General features: G+C 41.6%; 3 protein-coding genes across 3 annotated transcripts in view; 2 read left to right on the top strand and 1 right to left on the bottom strand.

Annotated features, from left to right (window-relative positions):
- Positions 1–4,038, top strand: part of LOC109965322 (lanC-like protein 3) — a 5,350-nt gene extending 1,312 nt beyond the window's left edge. The window contains exons 2-5 of the mRNA XM_020609247.1: positions 495–618; positions 1,533–1,730; positions 1,837–2,044; positions 2,286–4,038. Of these exons, the coding sequence (XP_020464903.1) occupies positions 495–618; positions 1,533–1,730; positions 1,837–2,044; positions 2,286–2,445 (690 nt within the window). The 3' untranslated portion in view covers positions 2,446–4,038. The remainder of the gene's footprint in view (positions 1–494; positions 619–1,532; positions 1,731–1,836; positions 2,045–2,285) is intronic.
- Positions 4,039–4,654: 616 nt separating this feature from the next.
- xk (X-linked Kx blood group (McLeod syndrome)) lies at positions 4,655–10,185 on the top strand. The gene is made up of 3 exons (XM_020609521.1): positions 4,655–5,068; positions 7,858–8,100; positions 8,788–10,185. The coding sequence occupies exons 1-3, from the start codon at positions 4,824–4,826 to the stop codon at positions 9,746–9,748; spliced, it is 1,449 nt and encodes a 482-aa protein (XP_020465177.1). The 5' UTR covers positions 4,655–4,823; the 3' UTR covers positions 9,749–10,185.
- A 95-nt stretch (positions 10,186–10,280) lies between these two features.
- Positions 10,281–14,148, bottom strand: dynlt3 (dynein light chain Tctex-type 3). Its single transcript, XM_020609520.1, has 5 exons — positions 13,996–14,148; positions 12,740–12,781; positions 12,532–12,655; positions 12,356–12,433; positions 10,281–11,796 (listed from the first exon to the last, which is right to left on the bottom strand). Exons 1-5 carry the CDS (start codon positions 14,020–14,022, stop codon positions 11,726–11,728), a joined length of 342 nt encoding a protein of 113 aa, XP_020465176.1. The 5' UTR covers positions 14,023–14,148; the 3' UTR covers positions 10,281–11,725.
- Positions 14,149–14,848: the final 700 nt, after the last annotated feature.

Here is a 14,848-nt window from a genome sequence, read left to right as displayed (position 1 = left end):
TTAGTACAGAAATACCAAAGATATTTGAGGTCACCATTCCATATTTGCAAAGTATGTTGAACACTCAAGGAATTTGACTCCAGTACAGTGGCAAACAAATGTCAGTCTCAGAAGATCAGGTTGTTCAATAGCACAAAGCCTACAGATATTAAATTGATAATGTTATGAAACAAATCTTTCAATCTGAGAAGCTCATGGGCAGATCCAGGGGGTGGATCCAGTGCCACTCCGGGCCCCAGCCTGGTCACCAAAATGTTTTAGAGAAGCTGGGAGCGGAGTATGTTTCAGTTTGATAATAAGTTTATTGTCAAAACTGTGGCTGATTGTCACTGCAGCTCTAAAATCAGGCTTCTTCAATTATATATGCATATATCTGCAGTTTATAGACTAAATGAAACATATGGGCCTTTAAATTTACAGTGTTCATATCTTCTACGTATCCATATTTCTAATACAGATGAACATTGAAAATAAACCTCACTTTTATTCTGTAGATTCTGAGCAAGGACCAGATCAAATCTATTTGCCAGGCCATCATCGAGTCAGGAAAGCAATATGCCAGGAGGAAGCGGAAGCCTTTCCCCCTCATGTATTCATACTATGGAACTGAGTATCTTGGTAAGAACAGCAGCTTTGAGACAAGTCACTGATAAAGAAGTATGTTGCATTCATGTTATCCTTTAATGTGTCTGCTTATTATCCAGTTTGAAGATTTTATTTTAAATCTAAATAAGAAGCTACTGCCAGAATCCAGCTACTTAGCATAAGCAGCCAGCCTGGCTTTGACTAGAAGCACCTCTAAAGTTCATGAACCAACACTTTATAGCTCATTTGTTTAATCTGTACAGAGTGGTATCAGTCATCTCATCTAACTCTGCAAGGAGGCCAATAGTCATATTTCCCAAAGTGTTGAATGTCTCCTTTCAGCCTGCTTTAGCCGCATTCTACTTGCCCAGCTACATACATGAGAGGGTCAGAATATTAGGAACACCTCTGAATATAATGTAGTCCGGTATAGCACCATCTTTAACTATGACCTCAATAATGAACATATGGTTGAATTTATACATTTCTGGCAATTTAACCAAAAACTGAAACATTTTGGGCATCAGATGTTATGGTGGAAGTGTTGCATTGAAGTACATACAATTGTACAGGTGTACCTATTAACGTAGCTGGGCAGTGTAGTTTATGGTCCTAGTCCAGAGGGGTCTCTGCTTTTGACGGGATTTTGAGTTTTATGTACTTGTCAGGGGCTCAACCTTTCTGAGAAATAATAATGTTAGGCTACTAAGATATGTCATATCTGACTTGCTCAGTGCTGGAAAACAGCTGCTTCCACATAAGTGAGCTACAGTTCAGAAGGTAACAAGTTAACAACAAGTCCTTCAGTTGTCCTGTGTGAATGTATGTGGATTTGTGCTTGTTTGCTTCAGTTGCATCTGTTTGTGTGCCTGGCATGGTGCCTTTTTGCATGCCTGCTTTGGTGGGTGTATGTGTGATCCCCTTGCCACCCCCTCCTTTTCTGTCAGGTGCAGCCCATGGCCTCTCATCAGTGCTGCAGATGCTGCTGAGCTATCAGGACATGCTCAGAGGAGCAGAGAAGGACCTGGTGTGGCAGAGCGTTGACTTCCTCATGAATCAGGAGCAGAACTGTAACTGGCCTGCAGAGCTGGGCGCCATCATTGAGAGAGAGAATGAACTGGTGCACTGGTGCCATGGGGCCCCTGGTAGACTCACTGTTGTTTATACTCATCACCATGAGCATGCACAGGTGTGGATATATAGCTTTTTAATTGTTGTTTCTACTGTTCATGTCTTCATACCCTCTTTCAGGTGTTGCGTATCTTTTTGCGAAGGCCTATCTGATCAATAAGAAGCCCCAGTACCTGGACACGTGCATACGTAGTGGGGAGCTCGTGTGGCAGAAAGGTCTACTGAAGAAAGGGCCTGGGATTTGTCATGGAGTTGCAGGCAGCGCTTATGTCTTCCTCCTGCTGTATCGGCTCACAGGCAATTCGAAATACATCTACCGTGCTCAAAGGCAAGAAACCCCTTCTACAGCACTGTCCTCAGTGCATATCTCTTGCTCAGGGCTATGTTCAAGCTCTAAACCCACCCAGCTGCTAACATGGATGGACACTGTCTTGTTTAGTTTACTTTCTGTAAAGCTGATGATGGTCTGAGTTCAGTTTCAAAGCTTCTGCCCATGTCAAGAATAGCTTTGGTAGAAATATACTGTCACTTTCCATTTACATTATGTCTCTTCTTTTTCCTCCCCAAAGGTTTGCCGAGTTCCTCTACACTGAGGAGTTTAAGGCAGGCTCACGCTCAGTGACCAGTGTCTACAGCCTGTTTGAAGGCCTGTCGGGGACTGTTTGTTTCCTGGTTGACCTCCTGCAGCCGGACCAGTCCGAGTTCCCTCTGTTCAGTGTCTTTGTGTGAATGGAACCCAGGTCACTGCCGTCCACTGACCTGAACAGACATCAGTCCTTCCCTCTGACATCCCCTGAGAGCTGATCTGTAGAAACTTCAGAATGTGGATTGACACTGTGATCTGAGTGGAAGTGGAGGGATGGTTGGTATTTGTTTGGGGTTTAGAAAATCACATTTGAGTACAGTTGCAGTAGAAAAATGGTCTTGTTTTATGTCTGTACAAAAGTGGATGTTCAGCTTCCAGGCTTCAGATTCATTCTACTTACTGTAACATTACTCGTTTCAATTTAGTCAACAGCACTAAAGCAGAAGTTTTCAAACTGTGAAGTTCACTTCCCCAGCAGAGTACAGGCGAGTTGAGGAGGGACAAACGTGAGGCAAAGATGTTGCATGAGGTGAATTTGAGCCAAAAACCATACTTCTTTTTGAAGTAATAACCCAGTTAACTAGCTAATCTGGCATATTTTGATTAAGCCAATTTGCCAAAATGTAAAAAAAAATCCTGGCTAAAAATTTGTTGTAGCCTATGAGGTGCAGTAGAAGAGAAACTGAGAGTTTTGTCTTGTGCTTTCAGACTTTGAAAACCCCTGCACAAAAGTATTGGGACCTTTGAAATGTGGTCCTACTCATACAGTGACTGAAATTGCAGCATGTTCTAGAGAGATGCTGCTCTCAGGTCAGAAACACATGCATTAGTTGACAGCTAAATGGCAATCACCCTCGAGACACAAAAGAAAACAGAAAAAAGACAAAAACAAGTGTCACATAATGCCTTTAAAATTTTTCTATCACGTCACCAGCTCAGCGTCACATATCGCAGACCTTTAGGTTCATGTGTTTGATATGCGTAGTTTCTCAAATGATTGTTGTCACGCTTAATGATAAATATAATGGAGGGATTTTGATACACAACCTGCAAAATCGAACTGGGTAGAGGGGTACATCCATCAGATGCTGCAAGAATTAACTGTAGTTCATTGTCTCACTTTGTTTGCGCTGTGCAATATTACTGACTTGTCTGTTGTAACCAAGGTTGTAGCGGTGTGTCAGCTGTTTGTACTTGATGTGTCAAACTGTGCATCTTTGAAATGTCTAATATGTCATTATTTGTTGCCAGTTTTACCCTGTGTAAAAAACCTGAGTACGTTATATTGTAGGTTTGTGATCGAGACTGAGAAAAAAGTAAAACGTCGTCATTGTGAGGATTTAATTTTGCTTCCAGTTCAGACTGTTGCTACTTTCTGCAGCTTAGTTCTGTAAATTACAGTCAGCTGAGGATTTCTTTACATAAATGTGATAATGAGGCCTTAAAGACAAATTTCTAGCATTTGGATATGATCGCATCTCTCAGAGTAAAAAGGATTGACAACAATGTGAACTGAAAATGTTTTGGGCAGCGTTTCTGACAGTAGCTCAAGTTGGTAACTAAGGCCTGTGAATACCTGAAAACCAAAGCGGTTTCCCAGTGCTAACCGTGCCTGTTGTGGAACATTTATATGCTGTGTATGTGTATTTGCTGTTTTTGCATTTGCAATTTGAGATGTCCACAACAAAGTCTACAGGATTATTGTTATTAATAAAGTGTCCAGATGGAAAAGAAGTAAAAAAAAAACAAGATGAATGTTTTGTTTTATTATGAAACCCACTACCTATACACCAGGCAGTTATACACACCTGACAAATTATGATCGTTTGTATGAAAATGTATGATCTTTAAAACATAGTTATATCTGACAATTTGGGGTGTTTCAAACTAAGATATGACTAGTTGGCATTCAACTGTAGATATGTGAAACCGGAGCTATGACTAGTCACAATTTCAATGTCATATTTCAGTTTTGACTAGTCATAATTACATTGTAGATATCTTTAAAAAATATCTTTAGATATTTTTTAAATGTGTCAAATTAAAGATATCTGTAGCTGGAATTATGGCTATGTAAATGCAGATATCTGGAACTGACATTTCTGATAAGGAGAATTTAACTATAGATATCTTAAATTAGTTTTCCCATTGAAGTCGATGAGGAATTCTTATAGTCAAAATGTATTTGCCGATATCTTTAATTCGAATTTTGTCTAGTCAAAATTTAACTGCAGATATGTTAAATGATAGTTGGCAGCAATCAGAAATACATTGCAGATATCCTAAATCTAAGTCCTGCCCACCTATTTAATGGTAAAGGGGCTTGCCATACATCCCGGTAGTAGTATCGATTCTTTGGGTATCGACCCGCCCACCCTTACTGCCTGAAATCTCAGACGCCACGGCGTGCCACCAACGCGTCCTGTCCCCTGCAGACTTACAGACCTCTGAGTGGTAACGATGTGCGCACCCTGAGCGAAGCAGCGTGCCCCCCTCCCCAAATGGCGGAGTGTGAGTGAGGATGCGACTCCCTTGTTCCATCTTTGTGTCGGTGTCTCTGTTCACGGCCGAGACCACGGCAGCGCTATACCTCAGCTCCACGTACAGCTCCGCTGGAGACCAGATCTGGCAGGGGCTCACGCTTCTCTTCACGCTCGTACCGTCCGTTCTCGTGCAGCTCACCCTCACCTTCATCCACCGGGACCTGAGCAGAGACAGACCGCTGATTCTGCTGCTGCACATCCTGCAGCTCGGACCCATCGTCAGGTCAGTGCAACTTGTTTGTTTATTGGCCCACGCACGGGCACAAGCTCTAGATGTGCCACCATTGTCATCTCCACTTGTGTCAGGCCATGAAACGTCTCAAAGCACAGGTGTCCACGGTTGTCTTAGCCTTTTCTAAGGCATGTCTGCACATAAGCTGCGTAACGGTTTGGTGAATGCATTGCGCACATGCTGTTGTTTTTATTTTGTCTCTGGCTGCACACATGAATATATGTCAGTACCATTTAGCTCGGAAATAAAACGCCGATCAATAGTAACAGTGCAACTCGATAGCCTGTGCTCCATACAGCAGACAGCCTGATCATCCACCACTGTTGATTTACTGTGAACCCTTCTCGCAGTTTGATCATCTTTAGCCAGGCCGAGCTGGGGCTGATATATTCATGACTGCTCTGTTTAAAAGGACGTTAAATCACCCACAAGGCCCAGAAGCTAACATACTGTGGCTGTTAAACACCGACGGAGAAACCTTTAAACCATAATAGAATAGGCCTGGTCCTTCCCTGTGTCAGCCCTGGCCTGGTCTGGCTGCCCCAGCTGTAGGAATATGAGTCTAATCTTGCAGGTAGAGAACCTCCCTGCTGTGCACACTCATACCACACCGCTGTCAAATAAACAAATAGCTGATCTGGCTGTGACAGCATGTAGGCTTCTTCATAGTTTCTGGCATTATTACAAAACACTGAGTGGAAAATAAGTAAAAAAACAAAAATAATAGAAGCAATTGAGCGATCCAGTCAGTCAACAATAAAATTCTTTTTATATTAGAGGTTTTTTGGCCATGACCAAAATCTAAAGAGATAAAAATAAAAAATAAAAACCCAAGCAGACATCTTCTAATATAGGGTACCTATTATCTAGTGAGCACAGACTTGTTGGACACATTCAGCAGTTTTGTGGGGCAGAAAGGCCCACAGTTGGCCTGCTCCAGCTTCTCCAGTGTTTTCTTTATCTTTTATGACAATAGACATGTTTTTCCTTGGTCGACCAGTTGACCAGAGATCTCTCACAGCAGTGGCCTGTGTGGATCTGACCCTTCTGGCCTGTTTCCTTTTCAAATACTTACTGTTCTACATCTTTCCTTGGTGAAGACCAGATCTAAGAATAGCACATGTCTCTGGTGGCTCCTTATCTCTGACAACACAACCAGAGGGGAATATCCGCCTCTACTGCAAACAGCACAGCAGCACTTTCTCTTCTCAGACTTCTCCAGCCAAAACAACACTTTTATTATCTTGAGGAGAGTCCATCTTTTTGATTGATGACAGCAATGATGCCGTGGGGTGTTGTGCTTAAAATGCATTTTCCTGTTTTGACTTTCTTTATTCCAGCATTCTTTCTAATGAGCAAATCTGCATTTAACTCTTCATGACTGGTCGTGTGTGATCATTTCTTCTTTCACTCTAAACAGGAGGGACATTTAATTTAAAAAGTGTTTATGGCCCGAGGAACATTAGTTTGACAAAATAATCTTAACTCTGACTTTTTAAAATCGTGTAAAGACGTCTTCTCAGAAAGATGTTTTGCATGTTGCTACTGCATTTGGATGTACAAGTTTCACTGTGCAGACTGATGATGAGACACTAGAATCTATTGAAAGGGGAAGGTTACTCTGTGTGCACCTTAGAATCAGAATTTAACACGTTCATATGAGCTGATTTTAGGATTCTTGAATAACAGTTCTGATAATGGATCAGTAAGTAAATCTAGTGTTTGAAGTGGTGCCGTACGTTTTGTGTACTGGGACTTGTTCTTGAGTACTGGCACATCTCCCAAGCTGCCGGTATTCTTTCTGCCCTCTCTCCCAGCTCGTTTGAGATGCACTGCATCTCGCCTGGACAACAAATGATGGGAACAGGGGGCGGTGACAAAAAAGCTGCAGTCAGGGCAAATAGTCTGAGTTTTCTGCCAGCTACAGTGTGGGAGCCAGATGGGGTTAGCTGTTTAAATATTATTGAAACCCCTAGGCCTATTTCTTATTTGGCCAGTTAGGGGCAGCACAAGCTGTAAATACAATAGGCTGAATATTACACCCCCACCCCCTCACTTCATACAATGACTACATCAGTTATCAAACAACAGCTATTGGCAGGATGGCCTTGCAATTTGGTACAGACATTAATGTTCCCCAGAAATGAATACTACAGACTTTGATGATGCTCTGGCTTTTCCTCTAGCACCAAATGTTGACATTTATGGCTTTTAGTGAAATATCTCAACAACTATTGGATGGATTTTTGTGGAATGAGGTTCAGACATTCATGTTTCCCTCAGGGTGAACTGTAACTGTGGTGATCCTGAATCCTTTCCTTTAGCACCATCATCGTGTCAAGGTTTTATTTGCCCAATAATTTGGTTTATGATTAAAAAAAGAAACCTGAAAAACTAAACTAACTAAGAAACACTAACTTGTGTTTGCATGCTAACATGCTAAACCAAGACGGTGAACAGGGTAAACATTATACCTGCTAAATATCAACATGTTAGCATGGTCATTGTGACCATGTTAGCAGATAGCTCAAAGCATTGTGCCAAAGTGATGTATACGAATGTGATTTGTGTGTGTGTGTGTGTGTGTGTGTGTGTGTGTGTGTGTGTGTGTGTGCAAAAACATCTGTTTTATGAAGCAAACACGGATCCCAATAAATGAAATGCATTGAAAAGAACTTAATGAAAAGTGATCTCCAGCCCTTCACTGAGTTCCTCTCATTATAGAAACAGCCGAGTCAGCAAACCCTAATGATCCCCGCTTCCCTTCTGCTTTACTGCAGGTGTCTGGAGGCATTCTGTATATATGGCAGCGTGGGCCGAGTGGAGGAGCCTTATGTCAGCATCACAAGAAAGAAGCAGATGCCCCGCGGGGGTCAGTCTGAGGAGGTGGAGCGGCAGGTGGGGCAGGCGGAGGGCAAGCTGTTTACACACCGTGCGGCCTTCGCCCGCACCTCTGTCATTCAGGCCTTCCTGGGATCTGCCCCCCAGCTCACCCTGCAGCTCTACATCTGCGTCCTGCAGCAAGGCACTGTAACTGTGAGACTGTGGACGCCAGTTGTATGGTCACATGAACTTTCAGTCCATCCAGGTCCACTGAGAGCGTAGTGTGTCGCAAGTGCACAGCTCCACTTTGATGTGGGCGAATCAGCAGAGAACCATATCAGAAATAAGAGGATGGTGTTTTCATGAGTCAGTGGTGTTATGTAACTCTGATACTGAGAAGGGAAAACTGGTGCAGATTTGGGGTCCGCCTGTCTCTCTGTGTGCGAGCCACTATTTCTGTTTCTGAGAGAGACTTGGTGAAGGTTCACACAGAGCCAAGCTGCAGCATCAGGTTTTCGGATTAGGGCGAATTAATAGGTTATAAATATGTAGGGGTTAATTCTCTGCTGCTGGTAGTGTGACACTTCTATTTCACGCTTATCAATTTAATGGCCTATGTGATGAACTTCAGGGTGTTCGAGGATGGGTTGCAAATGTTCAAGTCTGTCTTAAAACAGTAGTCGGGTACATTAAAACATTTCTGCTGGCTGTACTCCTAATGTCCATACCCGCCATTATATACTTTCACTGTAAGTCACAGGGAGGGGACAGACCCTCTGTGCAAAAAATTACAGTTTGATTAATTTGGCTGAAGCTATTAACTTTATAAAGTCAGCAAAATAAACCAAAATCAACCTCATGAGGATCAACTTCAATGTCATCCTGGTATTTCTGTTTCTCTCCTCGTCAGGCACACTGATGGTCATTTCCCTCCTGTCCATCGTGTATGGAGCGCTGCGCTGCAACATCCTGGCCATTAAGTTAAAATATGATGACTACGAAGTGGACGTCAGGCCCATGGCTTATCTGTGTATTTTCCTGTGGCGGAGCTTTGAGATCGCCACCAGAGTGGTGGTCCTTGTTCTGTTCAGTTCTGTGCTGCAGCTCTGGATTCTGCCTGTGGTCTTGCTAAACTTCCTCACTTTCTTCCTCTACCCCTGGATCCTGTTCTGGCAGAGCCACTCACCGTTCCCTGAGAATATAGAAAAAACTCTGACCCGGGTGGGAACCACCATTGTGCTCTGTCTGCTCACCTTCCTCTATGCTGGCATTAACATGTTCTGCTGGTCAGCCGTGCAGGTGAAACTCAACGACCCAGACCTTATCAACAAGGCTCTGAACTGGTATCACATGGCTGTGTACTACATGCTACGCTTTGTGGAGAATGCCTCGCTGCTTCTGCTGTGGTACATCTATAAAACGGACTTCTACAACTTCATTTGTGCACCGCTGCTAGTGCTGCAGCTGCTGGTAGCTTACACCATGGCCATCTTCTTCATGCTGGTCTTCTTCCAGTTCTGTCACCCTTGTCGAAGGCTCTTCTCCTCCAGCATGACACAGGGTCTCTGGAATTGCTCCTCACTTCTTTGTCTGATGTGCAACTCTGCTTCTCCACACAACAGGCCGATAGGAAAGGTCGCTCTGGAGCCGCCAAGCCCCACAGCGTACACACAGCCAGTTAAGGATGGAGCCCATGACACAACCAGCGACTCCACAGACGACATGCCCAATGACACGACATATGACATGCTCAATGACACAGTCTATGACATTTCTGATGAACTGGGCAATAAAACAGCAGGTGGAATCAATGGCGTCATTAGCCACAGTGTTTCCTGCAAAGCTTAAAGCATCACAGTAGTGCAATGTACCATTCAGAGGAACCACTGACAATTATCATACCCTCGGTAACCATTTAAGTGCCAGATAGGGGAGTTTACACTTTAAATCATCTGATCTTACTCTCATATTGCCCTCTGTTTCTACCATAGTATGTTTTCCCCACATGAAGCAAACGTGTCCTTATATCTGTCCTGGCTGCGAACATAGTGTCTAACTGGTGTGTAGACATACTGCAGAGGTGGTGCTCTCATCAACCAACACTCTGCAGCCTTTAACACAAATACAAACTCATGACATGGACACCAACATTACTTTTTTATGTTTGGAGACTGGAGATCATGTCTACCTATATGCTGCATTACTCTTCACAAGGAGCCATGCATTGGAATTGAATGTATTTAGTATATGGCATAGAGATGTGCACGTGTGGAGGATCCAGCAAGGTGTTACAGTTGTACTGCGAGGGGAGGGGGTGGTCTGTTTTGTACAGGGGCTTTGTCTGAACCCCCTACTAGTTTTATGGCAGCCAGCAATCAGCTTTTTTTTTTTTTTAAACCCCTTGACAAGAGCTTTATTGTGATCATGCGCTGCTTCTGTGATGTATTTGTGCTTGATTAGAAGATGTGGACCTCTGCACTGCTGAAGAGCCTGTTCCATCACCAGACACGTTACTGTAAAGCACGCACATCTCCCAGCGTTTTTGCATGTTTACAAAAAAGGGATTGAAGTGGCTTTGCTTCAGCCGCTGAGCAGCAACAGCTGTCGTGATGTGAAATGCTTTTATTTTGATGTATTCGCATCTTTCTAATTCTTGTTGCGTCAGTACGTCTCATTAGTTAGGATGTTTACATGAGGTGCACAAATACCGATTATATCTAACTGAAAAATGTCTGGAATTATGACAAGTACTTTTTGCTTATTTTCAACCTTTTATGTGTAATTGCGTGAGAGAGAATGTCACAGTGTTTTTGCACTAAACTCCTTTTTGCAATGGATCTGTGGAAGGATGAAAACTGGGAATCACGAATGCTCCTAATGTCTGTACAAATAAGACAAGCAACTGTTGAAGCCAAAAAAAAAATATGAAGAACCTATGGCACACAAAGCATTATCATACATAACTCAATAAAAAGCATTTAAAAGATGAAATCACAATAAATTTATATTTATATGTTAAAGTTGTCTGCACTATTTGATTTGTAACCCAGAGGCAGCCACTCCACATGGTTCTGTGCTGACCTCTAGAGGACAAACTGCAGGTTAGCCATAACATTTCTTTCCCCTGATCGGACAAGTAAACAGTGTGTATATCTGCTTAACAAACGCTATTGACAGAACTGTTGTATCAATTTAGTAACATGGGTCCATATTTAGACAGATTTAAAAATTGCTTCAGTGAACTCAGTCTAACACAATTCCTGGGTTTTTCAGGCAAAGTCTAGAAAAAGTTTTAAAACTACTCTGTCCTGGAAGAACACACTCATCTGTGCACAGCTACAGACCAAGATAAATAATGCAGACTAGTAGAAACACTTTACATAAGTAGTCAGGTATCTGATAAAACTGCTCTTTAATAAGTAACTTTCACCTACAGTTCAGTCAGTATAATTTGGGAATATAATAAAGGAGACAAAGGACAAAAACTAATCAAGTTCTAGGACAGATTACAGGGTCTTGTATCAGCTTATGATAAAACAATGATGGATCACAATATTTACTGTTCACTTTTCCAGACTCAACACAACACAAGTCGATTACTCCACCAGGCTTCTTCTCCGGTCCCCTCAAACAACATTTTTGTATCGAGGCTGTAGACTCACAAACCACAACTCTTACTCTGAAGTGGTGTTTTTCATGCCTGTGGGGAGACATAAGCCTGAACATTAACATCTGCCAGAGGTTCTCATCTTCACAGCTTCTTCACTGCTCATGGTGCCTTTAAAAGCACAGACTTGACGGCGTTAGGACGGATGGATGCAGCTGTCACAGCGCCACGGCGAACACACTGACCACACAGTACATGGTGCGGTTCTCCCACCTGACTGTGCAGCTTCCTGAAACACAGACACAGATGGAGAAATTATACTAACATTACTAACATTTTTCTGTTGCTTCACTGTGTAGGTCTGATCCACAGCTGTAGGAAGCAGTTATTTTCTTTCTGCTATAACAGTTTGACTTAAATTCTGTTACCTCAAACATGCTGTATTTTTGGTTTTTATGTACAGCGGTTTCGTATAGCCTACAGTACACCGGTATGAGAATTAACTGATTTGGCTGTACCACACACCATAAATGAGTGAGTGGATATAAAATCTCAATATTTTCTGGGAGGTTTAACCTGGTATCAAATACCTGATCTGATTCTTAATCTTGCCCACCTTTAATCTGACACTTTAGCTTTTAAATGTATTCAATTTAAGATGATTCCATTGAGGCAAAGTTTTTCTACAACAGTATTTAGACTATATTTAACATGTGTGCATTTGCCTTCTCTACCCTAAAGTAATCTACTGTAAAAAGTATAGTTTTGGTTCTGAAACTCTGGGATAATGTCAGAAATGGGGCTGAATAATCTCTATTAATAATGAGCTTTAATATGACGTCTCTCACCATCAGTGGCAGTGTCCCAGTAGCAGGAGTTGGCTGTGTGGAGACCAGCGCCGCTCTTCTGCATGATGGTACAGTTTACTGCAAAACACCAGAGGCCAGTGTCACTCATGTTTACCTTCAAATACAAGCCAACGCAGTGTCCATGTTGTACTGAGCATGATGGGTAACTAGTTCACCTATGTATTTAAGCGGCCGTCCTTGTTTCACCAGATGAGCCAGAGAATGCTCCACGACACTGGCCGTCCACTGGTTCACTTTACTCTGGTTGTAATCTGTACCACCAATCACACCTTCAATACACTAAGGCCGCACAGAGAAGAAATCATGTACAACGTCATCACATTAAACAGTGGCTTCACAATAAAACATATGAATGTTTTCTACCTCTTTCACTAAGACACTGGCCTCATCAGCATTGAAGACCACCTGCAAGGTCATTCAAAATAAGGGAAAACATGGACAGTTAGTGACATCTGTGTTGTTTCATTCCCATTTCACATGGTTCACATCCAAGATTTTAAAACATGGTGCATGAAATTCCAGCATCGGAAGAAAAAATGTTGTGCGTTAAAAGTTAAAGCTGTATTAATCAGCATTTAGTTATAGTGAAATGTAATGAAATGACTGATCTAAGGAATTGTCTACAAAAAGCTGTTTTATTCTCCTACAAAAATATATAGTAATGTTTGATTTGAACCATTTACTGTACATGCACATGACTACCTTTGTTAAGAAAATACTTCTTTGCCTGGTGATGATTGAAAGTGTCATGCAGAAAGTGATCTCTTGTAAAAAAAACTGGTGATAAATGTATAGGTGGTTTCATTATTGTAATAACGACAAATGTATACTAGCAGCTATACTATGATGTCAGGTGAAATGGGACAGCTTCTGGCAAAACACTCTGTCCTGGCCTAAGTACAGGGACGTTTTCCATGTGATTAAACAAACAGTTATCTGAATAGCACGTTTTATCCCCAAATTCATTTAGTTCAGCTTTCAAGAGCAGAACTAATAAATACAGTGAATCAGCAGTTAGATGGACATGGATAGTGAACTATAACGAATGGTTAGATTTGACTGAATGAAAGCTGGAATTTTGTCTGATTAAAAACATAAGAAAATAAGTGCATGCCAATTTATTTTTTCTTTCCTTGAAATGTAGTACCTAACATTTCCTGTAACCAATTTTATATACAATTGGAATTACTGCAGCGATTTAGTTTGATACATTTACTCATTATCAAGACTAAATCGTTATTTTAATTCAAGGACTCCTTGCCATGAGTATATTTTACGCTTAGTACTGTCGCACCCAGTCTGAACTCACCTGTACCACTTTAACAGGCGGATGCTTCATATTGTTACATAATGCTGTAGTATTAGCCGAGTCCAAAAGAGCCCTTTGTTTGTTAGCCGGTTTGCATAATTGCAATTGTAACTCGCAGCTGCTTTTTCTGATGTACTTGTTAATAAAATAATACTAATATTAAACCATAAACCTAATTGTGACGACTCTGACCACACCCTGATAGAAAACCCGTTAGCCTCGGCTAACTGACTGATGCTAACGTAAGCTAACAGAAGTGTTGGCAGCGGATGGTTTGGGTCGAAATAAATGTAATAATAAATGGTTTTACCTCATCTCCAGAGTTATACTCCTCCATCGTTACTGACACAGATCCAGAAATCTGATCTCTTTATTATCACCAAACTCTTTGCGATCACCGGTATTTTGTCCAGTTCTTGTTCCTGAATATTACCTGCTGCTCAGAGACAAAGAGCACAAAAGAGTTGAACTTAAGTTGAAGACTGTGTTTTAATGTCGCCGCCCTGTGGTTGGAGTCAGGTACTACAAACCCTGAGCTGGATCAGCGTTAGAGGGTGACTTTTTAGTTACACAACACATGAAAAATACTATAAAGCGCTTTATCAGAGACCAGAGCATCTGTATGAAGTAAAACTATTACTTTTGTTGTAAAGTCGGTGAAATGAAAGAGGCACAAAACAACTGCAAAGAGGCACAGATGCATAGAATAAGTATGACTAGAGACAAAATGACTGATCCTTCATCTTGTGGCCCCGTTCTTATAAAAGGTCCCCTATTCAAAATCTAGTTTCAAGACCTTAACTGGTTTACATGATTTTTAGATCACTTTGTTATAAAGTTTTGTTTTAGCAATTAACTGATTAATCGATTGTCAGAAATGTGGACAAATTGAAAGTAGTCATTATGGAGATTGGCTTTGGTCAGTGTTATTCTACTACCCTACATACAGTGGGTACGGAAAGTATTCAGACCCCCTTAAATTTTTCACTCTTTGTTATATTGCAGCCATATGCTAAAATCATTTAAGTTCATTTTTTTCCTCATTAATGTACACACAGCACCCCATATTGACAGAAAAACACAGAATTTTTGACATTTTTGCAGATTTATTAAAAAAGAAAAACTGAAATATCACATGGTCATAAGTATTCAGACCCTTTGCT

The sequence above is a fragment of the Monopterus albus genome, unplaced genomic scaffold (genome assembly GCF_001952655.1).
Source record: "Monopterus albus unplaced genomic scaffold, M_albus_1.0 scaffold99.1, whole genome shotgun sequence".
NCBI lineage: Eukaryota > Metazoa > Chordata > Actinopteri > Synbranchiformes > Synbranchidae > Monopterus > Monopterus albus.
Note: the sequence above shows the minus strand (reverse complement) of the source record. Positions and strands in the feature narration are given on the sequence as shown.

Coding starts and splice junctions, on each gene's coding strand:
- xk (XM_020609521.1), top strand. CDS start 4,824: ATGCGACTCCCTTGTTCCATCTTTGTGTCGGTGTCTCTGTTCACGGCC. Junction 5,069..7,857: donor CAGCTCGGACCCATCGTCAG/GTCAGTGCAACT, acceptor GCTTTACTGCAG/GTGTCTGGAGGCATTCTGTA. Junction 8,101..8,787: donor TACATCTGCGTCCTGCAGCA/AGGCACTGTAAC, acceptor TGTCATCCTGGT/ATTTCTGTTTCTCTCCTCGT.
- dynlt3 (XM_020609520.1), bottom strand. CDS start 14,022: ATGGAGGAGTATAACTCTGGAGATGAG. Junction 12,656..12,739: donor CCAGTGTCTTAGTGAAAGAG/GTAGAAAACATT, acceptor GTGCGGCCTTAG/TGTATTGAAGGTGTGATTGG. Junction 11,797..12,355: donor CTGGGACACTGCCACTGATG/GTGAGAGACGTC, acceptor TCTGTGTTTCAG/GAAGCTGCACAGTCAGGTGG.